The 18,044-nt window shown below is 42.5% G+C and overlaps 1 protein-coding gene across 1 annotated transcript; it reads right to left on the bottom strand.

Moving 5' to 3' along the window:
* Window positions 1-1,633: 1,633 nt before the first annotated feature.
* On the bottom strand, window positions 1,634-4,850 carry cfl2 (cofilin 2 (muscle)). The gene is made up of 4 exons (XM_055640562.1): window positions 4,613-4,850; window positions 2,830-3,137; window positions 2,633-2,709; window positions 1,634-2,550 (listed from the first exon to the last, which is right to left on the bottom strand). Exons 1-4 carry the CDS (start codon window positions 4,613-4,615, stop codon window positions 2,423-2,425), a joined length of 516 nt encoding a protein of 171 aa, XP_055496537.1. The 5' UTR covers window positions 4,616-4,850; the 3' UTR covers window positions 1,634-2,422.
* Window positions 4,851-18,044: the final 13,194 nt, after the last annotated feature.

Raw genomic sequence — 18,044 nt, 5'->3', positions numbered from 1 at the left:
CATAAACCTTAGAAATCAAGTTAGGCTACTCCAAGATAATTTTAAAAAGCACTTCACATCCAAGAGGCACTTTCAATTAACATTGCAATTGGAAATTTAAATGTTTGTTCAGGGCACTACATATTAAAGGTTATGGAACAAAGTCCATGAATGGAGTTAAGATAAGATCAACTGTGTTCTAACTGAAGTGGAACAGACTCGAAGTACTGTTTGGCCTATTTTTTAAATTACTTTGATTAAATCTTCAAATAAAACTGCGATTAATAATTTAGGATATTACTGCACTTATAAATACCTAATTAAAATAAAGATTATTTTGAACAACCAACAGCAACCACTTGGGACAGCACTTGGACTCAACCATCTTGGAATCAGTCTGAAGAAGGGTCTCGACCCGAAACATCACCCATTCCTTCTCGCCAGAGATGCTGCATGTCCCGCTGAGTTACTCCAGCATTTTGTGTCTACCAGCTGCTTTTTCAATGTGGATTGAGATAAAATACCAAATTATTTATACTACATGTTGACTATATGCAAGTCATCTTTACACCATTTTGACTGAATGTTTCCCAGCATCTTCAGCCACTATGTTAAAAATGTCAAAGTTAATCTTTCAACATAATTGTATAATAAAAATTAGCTTCCAATGTACAAATTGCATGCTGTTCCAACGAAATCTGTTTACTTAAGAAAATAGGATTTAAAAGTAAAATGTTCTGGGCAAAGTTACACGAAGATCATACAACTTCTTCAGATGTTTACTGTTGTTTTTTCCCCCTGTCATTTGCAAAAAGCATTCTTTGAACATATAATATTGGTTGCTATGATTGGCTGACTGGCAGGAGTTCACTTTTATCCAGCACTGGAACTATGTCCAGTTTTGCCATTTGTGGACAAGGATGACAAGACACAAAAGCATGCGTTTCCCATAAATAGCTCTGACTAGCAAAGGATTGCTCACAGTATGCAGATCAAATTCTCTACCAGAGCAACTGTTGGCAATGAGCCAATTCCAGTAACTAACAGCCGACATCCAAGTGTAACCAGAAGTCTTCTCAAAGTTAACACATAAAAGGGATTCTGCATATTCCAGTTTTATTTTTAAAAATTAGGCAGTTTTTGCAAGTCCTCTTAGAATTCCAGAATGTTTTTAGAATTTTCCCATCCCATTTAAATGTTCAAAATTGGATTAAAAAAATGTAAATGTCTTGAAATCTGTACAAAATTTTCCAGGAAATTAAATTACCATGTATATCTGGCCTGGATACTCAATACATTTAAGGAAATAATTCATTATATATTGATTTCAACCAGACAATACTTTATTGAAATGCTAACATCTTAAAGGCAGCAGTTCTCTGGAATCGGTTCTTGCTATCAACTGGCTGATTAGTTAAGGAATTTAAAGCTTGCCAGAAAGCAATCAATATCATATAGAACTTCAATATGCTATTTTGAAAATACCAATTTAATACAATTGGAACATTATTTCTAGTTTTGAAAATTATGGAATTAGTAAAGCACGAAATAAGACGTACAACATCACCGATATCTATAAAGGAGGATCAGATAGAATGAGGTTGCAATTTCCCAATGGCACCTTTTATCACTGAAAATAAAAACAATGCATCAATTGGCCATAAACCACAAATTTTATTGTAAGCGTGGCCAAATTTCTGATCTCAAAAACAGCGTTCCATTTAAGGCTCCAGTATACAGTAACTGCCATCATGACTAATTTTGCATGTCTGTTTCAATGTTTAAAAAGATTAACACGGTAAACATTGACTCGCATTCTTTTTCAGTAGCGTACATTCCACTGGAAACAAAAGGCAACATAAACAACTCTTTCCTTAAGGTCTGCACAACAGGAATGAAAATACAAGAGTTACAATTCACTGATGATGCAACTGCAGAAACTTGGTTGGCATTCCTTTTTTTTTTAAAACAAAAACGTTACAAAAAGTGCTTTTGATGCAAAGTGTAGAACACATGCTGCCATGACAAAGTGATATCAAGGCAGGAGTGGGTTATGAATGCACAAGAGCCTCATGGAACTATGATCAAGTGCAATTTTAACAATTACAGTGGTGAATTGATGGCTACCACCTGACCAGTGGACAATACTCGAGGTTTTCAAAAGTTATAATTAGTGTTCTAAACTACTCACAAAAACGTTCTCATTCATTGTACAAGGAATGCATGCAACGACAATTATTTTGGCTAGAATGAATGATGTGAAAGCATTCCTTGAGATTCTACATAAAACTACAGGGGTCATACAGTCTAAGTGCAGCCGCAGATTGGTTGCTTTAAATTAATGAGATCTCCTTTAGGTGGAAAAAAAACACTAAACTATTCCAACTCTGATCAAATTATAATAGAGCTGCAGAAGTGGAAGCTCCATTGGTCAAGATGGCACTCAATTGTCATTTTGTAAAGATATTCCTTCAAGAGAAACCACCACCACATTGCCTCCCAGTTTTTCTGCGAGTGTAGTACGGTCCTGAATTTCTTCTAATCCATTAACTTGCCATTCATGTTTAATACCTGAAAAATAAAAACAATGTAGTTAATCTGTTGTTAAACCACATCAATTTAAAGGTTTTCAAAGTAAATAAAATTTACAAACCTGTAAATTTCTTTTTAATAGCATCCTTTGAGCTAGCGTATATCATCTTGCTTTTAAGGGATGCCAATTCTGGAGCCCTAAATGAATAAAGGCTGAATGTTAATGCCCAATGCACCAATATTGTTTCAATAACTGAGAATAAATCATTTTGATATTCATGTTTTGCAACATCTACAGACCTCATCTTTAACACATACCAGAATATAAATACCAAATCTTCTTTCTTGGATTCTTTTGTCTCATATGTAGCGTCATACAAAGCATAACGGCAGTCGGCCAAAGGTAGTAACTTAACAAAGGACGCGTAGGGGTCCTGCACAGATTCTCCAATTTCGCCCACCAAAATTTCTCTGGCATCCTCTACAATTATCTGCTTTTTATCATCACTCAGGCAGAATAGCACTGCTTTCTTTCTTTTTTTGACTTCTTCTGGCGATGAGTATTTCCTTACTTTCATGTCATTGAAGACTTTAATAACTTCATCGTGCACTGTTACTCCAGAGGCCTTTATTGCAATAGAAAAGTTAAAAACAAAATAAGTACCGCATATTTTGTAGCCACAGCAAAATTAGCATAGAAATTAGTAATCCTGTTTATATTATTTAAAAACAATTTAGAAAGGAATTTCTCAAAAACACATTTGCCTTTAAGAATTAATATTGACGTGAACTTGAAAGAGAACATTTTTTCACTGATTTTGCGCAAGTTAAAGCATCGATGCCACAAGCAGCATCACTTCCAATGATGCAGTGGATTCTGACACAAATTTCAGCAAATTGTGGTATGCGACAGTCGGGGGGAGCCTCTGAGCTGAATGTTGTAACAAAAGAACCCAACCTCGGCTGTATCCACTTTTATTTTTAAATGCCCTATACCCTTCATACTGATTATCACGATTCAATCCTAGAAACAGAAAGCCAGGGTGGCCGGGCGACGCACTGATTTAAACAATGACAGTGTATTTTTATATCGAGCGACTCGGGTCATTGTGCTCAATCCCGCCTCGCCCAACCCGGCCTTTGCACCTTTCACGGCTTCAATTCCACCCTCCCAGCGGATTTCTTTTTTGTAATACAATTAGAAAAATAAACGATTTCAGATTACCAAACGAAAACTAAAATAGGAAACGTTCCTCCAATACTGGAACTGGGGATTAAAACCGAGGGTGCTACGTCGATTCACAGGAGAGACTTGGGTCTGACCCCCCCGCCCGTCCGCCCGGGCTCCGCTCGCCACCACCTTCACACCCGGCAGCATTTTACTGGACTCCATACACCGCCGAGGAGATGGCGGGACACAGGGGGAGTGGGGGCGCAGGGGTCCGGGCTCGCCCCGACTTTCACAGCTGCGTCATTTCACCGGCAGTCACTGCTGGAAAGAGACCGGGAACCGGTACCATAGTCCGGTCTCATATTGGACTCCGCCGCCGCTTCCATACCGTGCGGCTTGAATCTGTCTGAACCAAGGCGCCGGCATTTCGGTTGCTTCACCCCACCATGTCCACCTCCCACAAATCCTTCCCGACCCCTCCCAACCATATCCACCTCCCCTACGACTATGTCCGTCCCCTCGTCCTCACATCCCCAGGCCAGTTCTCCCACCCGCGACCGCCGACTGACCCACCTTCGATAAAACAAGGTTTTCAGGTGGTATAATGGGGGGGTGAAATGGTGATGTGAAAGTGCCGGCCCGGCCCGGCCGTTCCCCCTCCCATCCCCAGCCGGGCCGGGCCGGGCCGGCACTAGCCGCACACTCGCCGCGGCGACTAAAATTAGGTTAAAATGGCCGCTGAGAGCCGTGGTCGCACTTGTCGGCAACCTCGAGAAGGTCCATCCACACGACCCCCCCCCCCCCCCGCCGCACGATATCCCTCCAACCCACCCACCCACCCGGCGAACGCACGGTGGAAATGTGAAGGTGGCCACCCGGGATGGGTAGATGTGGAAGGCGCCGGGCCGGGCCGGGCTGGGGCTACCTTACCATAGCGAGTGAGCGGCGACGGTGAGCAGCCACGCACGGGATGGAAGCGGCGGCGCACGATGGACCGTTACTTCAGCTGCAGGCAGAGCGCGGAGGGGGCGGGGGGAGGGCTGTCGGCTGGGCTGGACCATTCACAGGCGGTTGCGGTGGTGAGGATGAGTTGCCGCCGATAGGAAACAGCGGTGGCACGTCCCTGTCGCCACCGCCGCGGTTACCACATGGTCTGACCGCAGGGCACCTGCTCTATACCCGAGCGCAGCGGCCGCAGCCACACAAAGCAGAGTGTCTGCGCGGAGCAGGTTAATGATAAACGCACAAACTAACTTGGTTGTAAACCAGCATCTGCAGTTCCTCGTTTTTACTGCTTGCGACTTCGGTGAAAAAAAATCCTTGCAAGATTCATGCACCAAGGATTTAGGTCAACAACGATCTTGATATCCTTCGAAAAAACCATTTGCAAACTGACCTGCTCCCTAATGTACAATCACAGCTTTTTAAATAATCATGCGTGCTGCAAACCGTCGTATGGCTGGCTGTATTCGCATTTTTTTGGTCAAAACCTTATAATAAAAAAAGCTACATGTTATTCATGAGTCAGTACGTTCAGAAGCCGGATTTTAATACTATGCATGCTGAAATATTAAATTTAGCCCCACCTGATTTCCAGATTACACATTTATTCTGTATGTGTACAACCTTAAAATACAACCGCTTTATGATGCGTACAATGGACATACATATATGTAATAAGTGTAATTACTAATGATAGGCACAAAGAATAAATGTTTCATTGTAACATAAAAATGTCCTGCCAATCATAACATTGAGAGATGGGCCTCGACCCGAAACGTCACCCATTCCTTTTCTCCAGAGATGCTGTCTGACCCGCCGAGTTACTCCAGCTTTTTGTCATCTCATATAACATTAAATGGTATTGATTTTGAATATGCGTACATGTATATTTACCATAGTAGTCCTTAATGGTGTATTTATTCTAAATATTACACATATTACTGTTATGATTGCTAATGTAGATTTATGGTTAATAAACCCCCTGAAGTTTTGTTTTGAGAAAGTAATTGGTAGCTATGACAAGGAAAAAAACAATAGATATGTTTTAAATTCATTACAGTTCAATTAACAGGCAGTTTAATAAACCAAGAAGAAATGAGCAAGACGTGGCACAGGATAATGAAGGGGTGAATGAACGTGATTTGAAGAGGGGGCAGCAGAATTGGAAGCAAAGTAAGTAACAACTAAAAATTCATAGTTTAAAACCCCATCAGAATGCACACAGTATTTGCAACAACATAAATGGATTGATGGCACAAATAGAAATAAATAGGTTAATTTAATAACTACAAAAACAAGGTTGCAGAGTGACCAGGACTGTAGACTCATTATTCCAGAAGAATAAGCAAAAAGGGAAAAAAAGGTGAAGTATCAGTGTTCTGGTGACATGCAGTGAACCGTGATGTGGATTTATATTTTGGGTGAAAATAAATAAGAAATAGTGAGGAAAGGATAAGCCAGACGAATAAAAAAAAACAATGCCCCAAAAAATTACCTGTTTAATAGAATAAAACAAAAGATAATGAATGAATAATAAACACCAAGGAATTGTGAAATGGTCATAGGCAACATATTGAAATACAGAATAGAATAAAGGTCATATTTAAAACCAATCAAAAAAACAAGGTGCACTGTGAAGGATGGATGGCACAAATCTTAAACCAGGTTAATTTAATACTACAAAAAAACAAAATGAAGACCAAAAAAAAAAAAAAAAAAAATGAGGACTGACAGTGTTCTGGTGACATGCAGTGAACCGTGATGTGGATTTAGTTTTGGTGAAAATAAGAACTAGTGAGGAAAGGATAACACAGGTGAGATGCCCCAAAATGTTACCTCATAGGATAAAAAGCATAAATGGAGAAATACCAAAGGTGCAAAAGAAAGGGTCTACAATTATCACAGATGATTTTAATCTGCATATTGATTGACAAATCAATCTGACGAGGCTACTGTGGAAGAAGAGTTTGTGGAGTGCATCTGGGCTTGTTTCTTCTAGCAACACATTAATAAACTTACTCAGGAACAGTTATTTTAGATTTTATCACGTATAATTGGCATTGCTTTATTGTTATCATGTGTACTGAGATGCATTCAAAAGTTTGGTCCACATGCTATCTTGTCACATCGGCATGCACAAGTACAATAGGTAATGCAAAGAGATATCTACCATAGTTACAGTTACAAAGAAAAAGTCCAAGTTCTGCAATGAGATTGGTTGGAATAGCTGGACTAGATCATCGTTCCTGAGAGGACCTTTAAGTATATAGTGTATTTGTGGATTTTCAGTAAGCATTTGATAAGATAACAAGTAGAAGGCTAGTGGATTAAATAAGCACTCTCATTATAATGGAAAATGTGTTAAGATTGGAGTAAAGAATGGTTATCGCGTGGAAAAAAGTCAGAATTAATTATTGTTTTTCAAACTGGAAAAGCATAACAAGTAAAGAGCCCCACATGGCATGGGTAATAATCCTGAGACTGCAATTCTGGAGGTCCTGCTACCTAACTTCCTAAATTCTCTTTGTCTGACCTCATCTCCCTTCAGATTCAGATTCAGATTCAATTTTAATTGTCATTGTCAGTGTACAGTACAGAGACAACGAAATGCATTTAGCATCTCCCTGGAAGAGCTACATAGCAAATGATTTGTATAAATAATAATAAGTGTCCGGGGGGGGGGGGTGGTGATTGGCAGTCACCGAGGTACGTTGTTGAGTAGAGTGACAGCCGCCGGGAAGAAGCTGTTCCTGGACCTGCTGGTTCGGCAACGGAGAGACCTGTAGCGCCTCCCAGATGGTAGGAGGGTAAACAGTCCATGGACCAGCACCTTTCTCACCACCGAAGTCAGGCTAACTTGTCTGTAATTCCCCGCTTTCTCTCTCGCTCCTTTCTTGAAAAGTGGGATACCACTAGCTATCCTCCAGTCCACAGGAACTGATCCTGAATCTATTGAACATTGGAAAATGATCACCAATGCGTCCACTATTTCTAGAGCCACCTCCCTGAGGACCCTGGGATGCAGTCCATCAGGGGATTTATCATCCTTCAGCCCCATTAGCCTACCCAATACTATTTCTCGCCTAATGAAAATTTATTTCAGTTCCTCCTTTAGATCCTCTGTCCTCCAGTACTTCTGGGAGTTTGTGTCTTCCTTAGAGAAGACAGATCCGAAGTATCTGTTCAACTCTTCTGCCATTTCCTTGTTCCCCATAATAATTTCACCCGTGTCTGCCTTCAAGCGACCCACATTTGACTTTGCTATTCTTTTTCCCTTAACATATCTAAAGAAGCTTTTACTGTCCTTTTTTACATTCCTGGCCAGCTTCCCCTCGTACTTCATCTTTTCAGCCCGTATTGCCCGTTTTGTTTCCTTCTGTTGTCCTATGAAAATTTCCCAATCCTCTGGCTTCCGGCTACTCTTTGCTGTGTTGTATATCTTTTCTTTTTGGTTTATTCTATCCCTAACTTCTTTTGTCAGCCACGGTTGCCTCCTACTACCCTTACAATCTTTCTTCCTTTTTGGAATGAAATGATCCTGCGTCTTCCGGAATATGCCCAGCAATTCCTGCCATTGCTGTTCCACCATTGTTCCTGCTAGGATCCCTTTCCAGTCTATCTTGGCCAGGGAGGAGGCCTGCTCCCCTCTCATGCCTTTATAGTCCCCTTTGTTCAACAGCATCACTGACACTTCCGATTTAGCCTTCTCCTTCTCAAATTGCAGATTAAAACTAATATTATGATCACTACCTCCAAGCGGTTCCTTTACCTCGAGTTCTCTTATCAAATCTGGTTCATTGGACAACGCTAAATCCAGAATTGGCTTTTCTCTGGTCGGCTCCAATACAATCTGCTCTAAGAATCCATCTCGGAGGCACTCAGCAAACTCTCTTTCTTGGGGTCCTGAACCAACCTGATTTTCCCAGTCTACCTGCATATTGAAATTCCCCATCACCACAGTGGCATTACCTTTGTTACATGCCAGTTTTAACTCCGGCTGCAACTTACACCCTACATCCAGGCTACTATTTGGGGATCTGTAAATAACACCAATTAGTGTCTTCTTGCCTTTACAATTCCTCAACTCAATCCACAGTGACTATACCTCGTCAGTCCCTATGTCTTCCCTCGCAAGGGTCTGAATTCCATCCCTCATCAGCAGAGCTACCCACCCCCCCCCCCATCTCTGCCCGCCTGCCTGTCCTTTCTATAGGATGTATAACCCTGAATATTAAGTTCCCAGGCCCGATCCTCCTGCAGCCACGTCTCAGTAATCCCCACAATGTCATATCCACCAACCTCTAACTGAGCCTCAAGCTCATCTACTTTACTTCTTATACTTCGCGCATTCATATACAATATTTTAAATTCCTTACGCATCTCACCTTTCACATCGACCCCTATTACACTTGGCCATACTCTCCTATCCCTTTGTGAGCTTCCTTCCCCGTTAATTCTGGGGTAATTAACTATCCCTTTACTCTCTTTAACTCCGTCCTTGACTATCCCATTTGACACCCCCCCCCCCTATTTAGTTTAAAACCACCTGTGTAGCAGTGGCAAACCTGCCTGCCAGAATGCTGGTCCCCCACCTGTTAAGGTGCAATCTGTCCCTTTTGTACAGTTCCCCCATACTACAAAACAGATCCCAGTGGTCTAAGAATCTAAATCCCTACCCCCTGCGCCAGTTCCTCAGCCACACATTCAGGTCCCCTGTTCCTCAGCCACACATTCAGGTCCCCTGTTCCTGCTCTCGCCAGCACGAGGAACTGGAAGCAAACCGGAGATAACCATCCTGGAGGTCCTGCCTTTTAGCACTTTTCCGAGCTCTCTAAAGTCACGCTTCAGGATATTCATCCCCTTCTTTCCGACATCGTTTGTGCCAACATGCACTACCACTTCCGGCTGTTCACCTTCGACCTTGAGGATTTTCTGCACTCTGTCCGTGACATCCTGGATCCTGGCACCATCCTCGAATCCCGTCTGTTGCCGCAGATACCCCTGTCCGTACCTCTCACAATGGAATCTCCAACTACCACGGCGTTGCCTGACGTCGGCCTCTTTGGTTTTGGCTCAACAGCACTCAGTGTGATAACGTCTTCTGTCCCGACAGTTTTTAAGTGGGTGAACCTGTTCACAAGAGGTACAACACCCGGGGACCTTTGCATTCCATGTTTCCTTCCCTTTCTCACCGTCACCCACCTTCTCTCTTCCAGTACCTTAGGTGTAACAATCTTACTGTAGGATTTGTCGAAGAACAACTCAGTTTCTCGGACAAACCTGAGGTCATCCACTTGCTTCTCCAGTTCCCCAACACAGTCCTTCAGGAGATGTACCTGGATGCACTTCTCACATTTGTGGCAGCTAGAGGCACCAGAGGTGTCCTTGACCTCCCACATACTGCAAGCATCACACTGAATCAGCTTGCTTGACATCTCCTTCTTTCGTCTCTCCCTCTCCAGCGTTTGGTGTGGCGTCCTCCCTCAGCCTCCTCGCTGAAGACTTGCAGCAAAAGAGCCACACTTCCCTCACTGCCGCTCTCTTAGAGCAGCCTTGCTTATATTGACCGATGAATTACCTAATTTACCAATTTGCAAACCAAATTCCTCAGTTTCAAACTGTTTTTCGCCTGTGACTTACTCACTTTTCACACGGGCTTCTCTTTGTCGTTGCTTGTCCAAGATCCATGTAAGCTCTGGGCTAACTCTGGCTGCTTTTTGGTGCTCTTTTTAAACTGCTTTCCCCCTCCAACTCACCTTTCCCACGGGATTCAGCCAATCAGCTCTTCTCCCTGCTTCTCTTTGTTGCTGCTTGTCCAAGATCCACGTAAGCCCTGGGCAATCCTCTGGGCAACTCCTTGGTCAATTCGTCCCTTCCCACTCAAACCACCCCGTCTCCTGGTACTTTCTCTTGCAACTGCAGGAAACACTTGTCCCTTTACCTCCCCCCATCGACTCCATCCAAGGACCCAAGCAGTCTTTCCAGGTGAGGCAGAGATTCACTTGCATCTCCTCCAACCTCATCTATTGCATCCGCTGTTCTAAGTGTCAACTGCTCCACATCGGTGAGACCAAGCGCAGGCTTGACGATCGCTTCGGCCAACACCTCCGCACAGTTCGCATTAACCAACCTGATCTCCCGGTAGCTCAGCACTTCAACTCCCCCTTCCATTCCGAATCAGACCTTACTGCCCTGGGCCTCCTCCATGGCCAGAGTGAGTTGGAGGAGCAAATTGGAGGAGCTGCACCTCATATTTCGCAAGGATAGTTTACACCCCAGCGATATGAACATTGACTTATCCAGTTTCAGGTAGTCCTTGCTTTCTCCCTCCTTCCCCTCCCCAGCTCCCCCACAGCCTACTGTCTCCACCTCTTCCTTTCTTCTTCAGTCTGAAGAAGGGTCTTGACCCGAAACGTCACCTATTCCTTCGCTCCATAGATACTGCCTCACCCGCTGAGTTTCTCCAGCAATTTTGTCTCCCTTTGATTTTTCTAGCATCTGCAGTTCTTTCTTAAGCATGGATAGCAGGTTGGCTGGATGGCAGAAGACAAAGAGTGGCAATAAAGGGGGCTTTTTCTGGTTGGCTGCCATGGACTTGCGGAGTTCCGCAGTGGTCAGTAGTGGGGCCACTACTCTTCACGTTGTCTATTAATGATTTGGATGATGGGATTGAAGGCTTTGTGGCCAAGTTTGCGGATACAAAAATAGGTGGATGGGGAGGTTGTGTATAGAAAGCAGGAACTCTGCAGGACTTGGTCAAGTTGGGATGGTGGGCAGAGAAGTGGCAGATGGAATATAGTGTAGCCAAGTGTGAAGTCATGCATTTTGGTAGTAGGAATAAAGATAGACTGTTTTCTGCATGGGGAGAGAATCCAGAAATTGGAGGTGCAAAGGGACTTGGGAGTGCTGGTGCAGGATTCTCTAAAGTTAATCTGCAAGTCAAATCGGTAGTAAAGAAAGCAAACTCAATGCTAGCATTTATTTCAAGAGGGCTTGTATACAAAAACAGGGATGTAATGCTGAGGCTTTATAATGTGCTGCTAAGGCAGCATTTGGAATATTGTGTACAATTTTGGGCACCATATCTGAGGAACGATGTGCTGGCTCTGGAGAGGGTCCAGAGGAAGTTTACACAAATGATCCCAGGAATGAGTAGGTTAACTTATGATGAGTGTTCGTCGGCACTTGGCCTGTACTCGTTGGTGTTTAGAAAAATGAGGGGGGGACCTCATTGAAACGTACAGAATAGTGAAAAGCTTGGATAGAGTAGTTGTGGAGAGGATGTTTCCACTAGTGGGGAGACTCTAGGACTAGAGGTCATAGAATTAAAGGACATTATTTTAGGAAGGAGATGAGAAATGGTAAATCTGTGGAATTGTTTGCTACAGAAGGCTGTGGAGGCCAAGTCAGTGGATATTTTTAAGGCGGAGATAGATTCTTGACTAGTACAGGTGTCAGAGGTTATGGGGAGAGGGCAGGAGAATGGGGTTAGACGGGAGAGATAGATCAGCCACAGTTGAATGGCGGAGTAGACTTGATGGGCTGAATGGCCAAATTCTACTCCGATCACTTATGACCTTATGACACTCTTGCCAACATACATTGCTTGCAAGCAGCAAAGGAATGCAGGGCATTGGAGCGGTGGGAGGCAACATTATTACTCTTGGTCCAGAATGATGCCCAACATTCTATCTTTCCACCCGAAGTGAAAGCCAGAGCTTCTGGGCTCTAAAATAACACATTGCACGTGATCTTCCAGGATTTCGTTGCTTCAGGTGTGATAGAATTGGAGGGGCAAGAGGTGGAGGTGTTGCATTGCTTGTCAGGGAAGATATTACAGCAGTGCTTTGGCAGGATAGATTGGAGGGCTCGTCTACTAGGGAGGCTATTTGGGTGGAACTGAGAAGTGGGAAAGGTGTAGCTACACTTATAGGGGTGTATTATAGACTGTCAAATGGGGAGCGAGAATTGGAAGAGCAAATATGTAAGGAGATAGCAGATATTAGTAGTAAGCACAAGAAAGTGATTGTGGGAGAGCAAAATTTACAGACTGAGAAACACAGATAAATGGGTGGATGGCACAAGTTTGTGAAATGTGTGGGAGGATAGTTTTTTTTCCAATACATAGACTGGGAAAAGGGGCAGTGCTGGACCTCCTGTTGGAAATGAGACACAGTCAGGTGGCAGAGGTATGCGTTGGGGAGACTTCGGGTCAGTGAACAATGGATTAGTTTCAATAAATTTGAGAGGGTCAGAACTGGAGAAAGGGTTGAACTTTTGATTGAGATGCGAACTTTGATGAGATGCAAAATTATTAAAAGGAGTGAATGGGGACATTTTGTTTTATGGGAAGGATGTAGAAGAGAAATGGAGGACATTTAAAGGGGAAATTTTAAGAGTACAGAATCGTTATGTCCCTGTTCGGTTGAAAGGAAATAGTAAAAATTGGAAAGACTTGCTTCGGAAAAAGAGAGAGATCTACAATAATTATAGGCAGCATGGAGTGAATGAGGTGCTTGAGGAGTATAAAGAATGTAAAAATAATCTTAAGAAAGAAATTAGAAAAGCTAAAAGAAGATATGAGGTTGCTTTGGCAAGTAAGGTGAAAGTAAATCCAAAGGGTTTCTACAGCTATATTAATAGCAAAAGGATAACGAGGGATAAAATTGGTCCATTAGAGAGACAGAGTGGACAGCTATCTGCAGAGCCAAAAGAGATGGGGGAGATATTGAACAATTTATTTTCTTTGGTATTCACCAAGGAGAAGGATATTGAATTATGTGAGGTAAGGGAAAAAAGTAGAGTAGCTATGGAAACTATGAGATTCAAAGAAAAAGAAGTACTGACACTTTTGAAAAATATAAAAGTGGATAAGTCTCCAGGTCCTGACAGGATATTCCCTAGGACATTGAGGGAAGTTAGTGTAGAAATAGCAGGGGCTATGACAGAAATATTTCAAATGTCATTAGAAACGGGAATAGTGCCCGAGGATTGACGTACTGCGCATGTTGTTCCATTGTTTAAAAAGGGTTCTAAGAGTAAACCTAGCAATTATAGACCTGTTAGTTTGACGTCAGTGGTGGGCAAATTAATGGAAAGCATACTGAGAGATAATATATATAAGCATCTGGATAAACAGGGTCTGATTAGGAACAGTCAACATGGATTTGTGCCTGGAAGGTCATGTTTGACAAATCTTCTTGAATTTTTTTGAAGAGGTTACTAGGGAAATTGATGAGGGTAAAAGCAGTGGATGTTGTCTATATGGACTTTAGTAAGGCCTTTGGCAAGGTTCCTCATGGAAGGTTGGTTAAGAAGGTTCAATTGTGGGGTATAAATGCAGGAGTAGCAAGATGGATTCAACAGTGGCTGAATGGGAGACGCCAGAGAGTAATGGTGGATGGCTGTTTGTCAGGTTGGAGGCAGGTGACTAGTGGGGTGCCTCAGGGATCGGTGTTGGGTCCACTGTTGTTTGTCATGTACATCAATGATCTGGATGATGGTGTGGTAAATTGGATTAGTAAGTATGCAGATGATGTTGTGATAGGTGGTGTTGTGAATAATTAAGTAGATTTCCAAAGTCTACAGAGAGATTTAGGCCATTTGGAAGAATGGACTGAAAGATGGCAGATGGAGGTTAATGCTGATAAGTGTGAGGTGCTCCATCTTGGCAGGACAAATCAAAATAGGACTTACATGGTAAATGGTAGGGAATTGAAGAATGCAGTTGAACAGAGAGATCTAGGAATAACTGTGCATAGTTCCCTGAAGGTGGAATCTCATGTAGATAGGGTGGTAAATAAAGCTTTTGGTATGCTAGCCTTTATAAATCAGAGCATTGAGTATAGAAGTTGGGATGTAATGTTAAAATTATACAAGGCATTGGTGAGACCAATTCTGGAGTATGGTGTACAATTTTGGTCGCCCAATTATAGGAAGGATGTCAACAAAATAGAGAGAGTACAGAGGAGATTTACTAGAATGTTGCCTGGGTTTCAGCAACTAAGTTACAGAGAAAGGTTGAATAAGTTATTCTTTATTCTGGAGCGCAGACGGTTAAGGGGGGACTTGATAGAGGTCTTTAAAATGATGAGAGGGATAGACAGAGTTGACGTGGACAAGCTTTTCCCATTGAGAGTAGGGAAGATTCAAACAAGAGGACATGACCAGAATTAAGGGACAGAAGTTTAGGGGTAACATGAGGGGGAACGTCTTTACTCAGAGAGTGGTAGCTGTGTGGAATGAGCTTCCAGTGGAAGTGGTGGAGGCAGGTTCGATGTTATCATTAAAAAATAAATTGGATAGGTATATGGATGGGAAAGGAATGGAGGGTTATGGTCTGAGTGCAGGTAGATGGGACTAGGGGAAAATAATTGTTCGGCACGGACTTGTAGGGCCGAGATGGGCTGTTTCCGTGCTGTAATTGTTATATGGTTATATGGATATCTTAGTACACGCAGTTTTCCCATAGCTGCAATTACTTTTTGGGGCTGTGCAAGACAGATCCTGCTTCAGGAATGCCTGTACACTGCTGTCAAAGATTTTCAAATGTATTTTAAAATGTATTTTAAATTAATATGGTAAACATTTTTATATGTTCATATTTTTTAAATTATTCATTTATTTCAAACAATTTTACTTTGTTATTCATTGAAAATAATTCACTTTTAAAAATCAAGACTGGTAACCTTACTCCAGATAAGGTTTGAGTTCACCTGCAGTGCTGTACATAAAGTGTGTCCCACCTCAGTAAGCTTTTTCTTTTCACTACACTCTGATCATCCAGCAACGGAGAAGGATGCCTGATGTGGCAGCACCTTGATCTCCAATTTCTGTGTTTCAATATGCAGGCAGAGGTTACGGATGTGCTTAGGGGATGGTTTATCACAGATGGTTCTATGGAACTGTCTGACCACCGCCTCCATTGCCAGAGTGAGGTCACACGTAAACTGGATGAATAGCAACTCATATTCCGCTTGTGTTGCTGACAACTTCATGGTATGAACATTTAATTCTTTAATTTTACGTAATGAACCTACCAAGAACCCCCTTTTTCCCTTCATGACCCTCATCCCTGCACCCAATGTGGACTCGTGCCCGTTTGTTCCCCTTAGCTCCATGTTCCTTCCCCATGCTTCACAATTTGCACCCATCCTATCCTTATCTCAAACCTTCTGTCGTTTCATCTCTGGCCTTTGTCCAACCATCTATCAAAATCTCCCCATACATGTATTCACCTGTCACTCATCAAGATTTGCCCTGCCCCTCCTCTCTTCCATCTTTCTACCCTCCAACCACAATTATTCTGAAGAAGGGTCCCAACCCAAAACATCACTTATCACATTCTCCAGGGATGTTGGCTGACCCACTGAGTTACTCCAGCACTTTGTATCTTTGTCAGAGATATGTGTCCAGGTTAGTATAGTGGAAGCATTCTCAAATACCCAAGGACTAATAGAATAATGAATTTGCCAAGACACAATTTCCCAGTGCTCTGCAACTCAAATAATTTTTAGTTAATATGTAACCCTAATTGTCATGCATTCCAATATGGAAACCATTGCTTTAAGTAAACAGAATGTTAATGAGCAGCTTGCCATGTCTTTCATGATACAAGATTGCTCAGATACATGGGACGAAATCTTTAAGACCAATACAAATTATACTCAAAATATAGGGAATGTTAGCATATTGTTTATATTACTGGAACTAATTTAGTAATCTAATCAGGCACCCTAATGGCCCAGAAAATGCTCAAAGTCAAATCGTACAGCAGTTGGGAGATAGAAGCATTTAATCTGGAAAATGACAGCAAAATTAATGAATTACTTACTGCAGAAATTTATTATTCACCAATTATGTATTGGGGGACAAGATTTAGCATCTGGTTTCACTCTCCGAGATGGTTAAACACCAGTTTTACCATATTGCCATAAGTAGTGCAATGTGGCTTCTTTGGGAAATGAAGGGAAGACTGAACAAATGATGTATTTATCACTGGCAAGTGTAATGGGCCTGATCCACTTAGGCAATTTTTCAGCGGACTGCCGCCGACTGTCAAGTTGCCGCACTCGCCTGAAAAACCGGGAACTGGAACGGCAACTGTCAAGAGTGGAAAACACACACCGCAAAGGCGGGAGCCAGGACAAGCGGAGGGAGCGCCGTCTGAAATTCACACGGTGCAAAGCCAAGATGATAGACACACAGCAATGAACAGGAAGGTTAAGATGGCTAGCACGGTATACGGTAAGTCCTTTAAAAGAGGGGTGGAGAAGGAGTGGAGAAACTTTTATGAAGCCAGACAACTTTTAATAAGCCAGAGATACACAGCTGTGAAGTTCGGCAGGCATTTAACATTACCGATAGGTTATCCTTGGTTCTGAAAACTCGTGCTTACTTTTTTTCCTCCAATGAGCCAATGAAAATGACCGGTCAGCAAAGGCGATTAATTAAAACTACCTACGACTACCTATAATGACATGGCGACCCCACTACAACCGCACCTACGACTACAGGATTATCGATTTTCTCCATGGCGACCAATTCTCCATGGTGACCAAACATGTTGAAAAATTTGCGGCGACCATACTGAGGCCGCAACTAGTTCCCATAATGCGGGAACTTCCCGCGACCATGAAGGAGAATCACCAGAGACCACCAGCGAACATGTGGCGAGCGCAGTCTCCAGCACTCGCCTAAGTGGGACAGGCCCATAAGGAAGGAAGTCATGAGAAACATGTTTATCTGGAATATGGAACTGTATCCCTGAAGAGCTGCAGTGGAGTTCAGTTGGTTGAATGGCTGCTGCAAACAGAATGCCACCATATTCAAGATAAAAAACCCAACTGCTGCTACCAGACGAAAGGAACATTGATGTTTGTCAGTGTGGGAGCCCAGCAATTTGTCTACTGGGATAGGATGTACACCACCAGGCTTAATGGGGTTTTTCCCCCCCAGAGAAAAATTGTGGAAATTGGAAGACCTCCAATTGGAGTTGGGTTAAAGGGCGTGTTTTTGTGCTGCACAATGATAACATTTGAAGTAACAAATTGACAAAACCAAGTTGTGCAGGTAAAATTAAAGTCATAGCATTGTCTTCAGCCAGACATGTGAACAATCTGCTTTTCTTTTACTGTAGATTATATTATCCACAATCCAATGACCAGAATTCTGTTTGCATACAAAAAGTGACAATTGAATGATTTAATTGGTTATCAAAACATCAATTTCCTGCTCAATACGCAGCAGGCAAGAACTGTGGTTCCACAGCTGCAGTAGTGGTTCAAAGATGGCTCAGAGGAGGTCTTCAAGGTCTCTCTACTCAAGATATCTACACATTATTTCTGGTATTACACAAGCA

This window comes from Leucoraja erinacea, chromosome 9 (genome assembly GCF_028641065.1).
Source record: "Leucoraja erinacea ecotype New England chromosome 9, Leri_hhj_1, whole genome shotgun sequence".
In the NCBI taxonomy this organism is placed as follows: domain Eukaryota; kingdom Metazoa; phylum Chordata; class Chondrichthyes; order Rajiformes; family Rajidae; genus Leucoraja; species Leucoraja erinaceus.
This window is presented reverse-complemented; position numbering and strand designations above follow the sequence as displayed.

Coding starts and splice junctions, on each gene's coding strand:
- cfl2 (XM_055640562.1), bottom strand. Junction 2,710..2,829: donor GATTTGGTATTTATATTCTG/GTATGTGTTAAA, acceptor TTATTCATTTAG/GGCTCCAGAATTGGCATCCC. Junction 2,551..2,632: donor TATTAAAAAGAAATTTACAG/GTTTGTAAATTT, acceptor TTTATTTTTCAG/GTATTAAACATGAATGGCAA.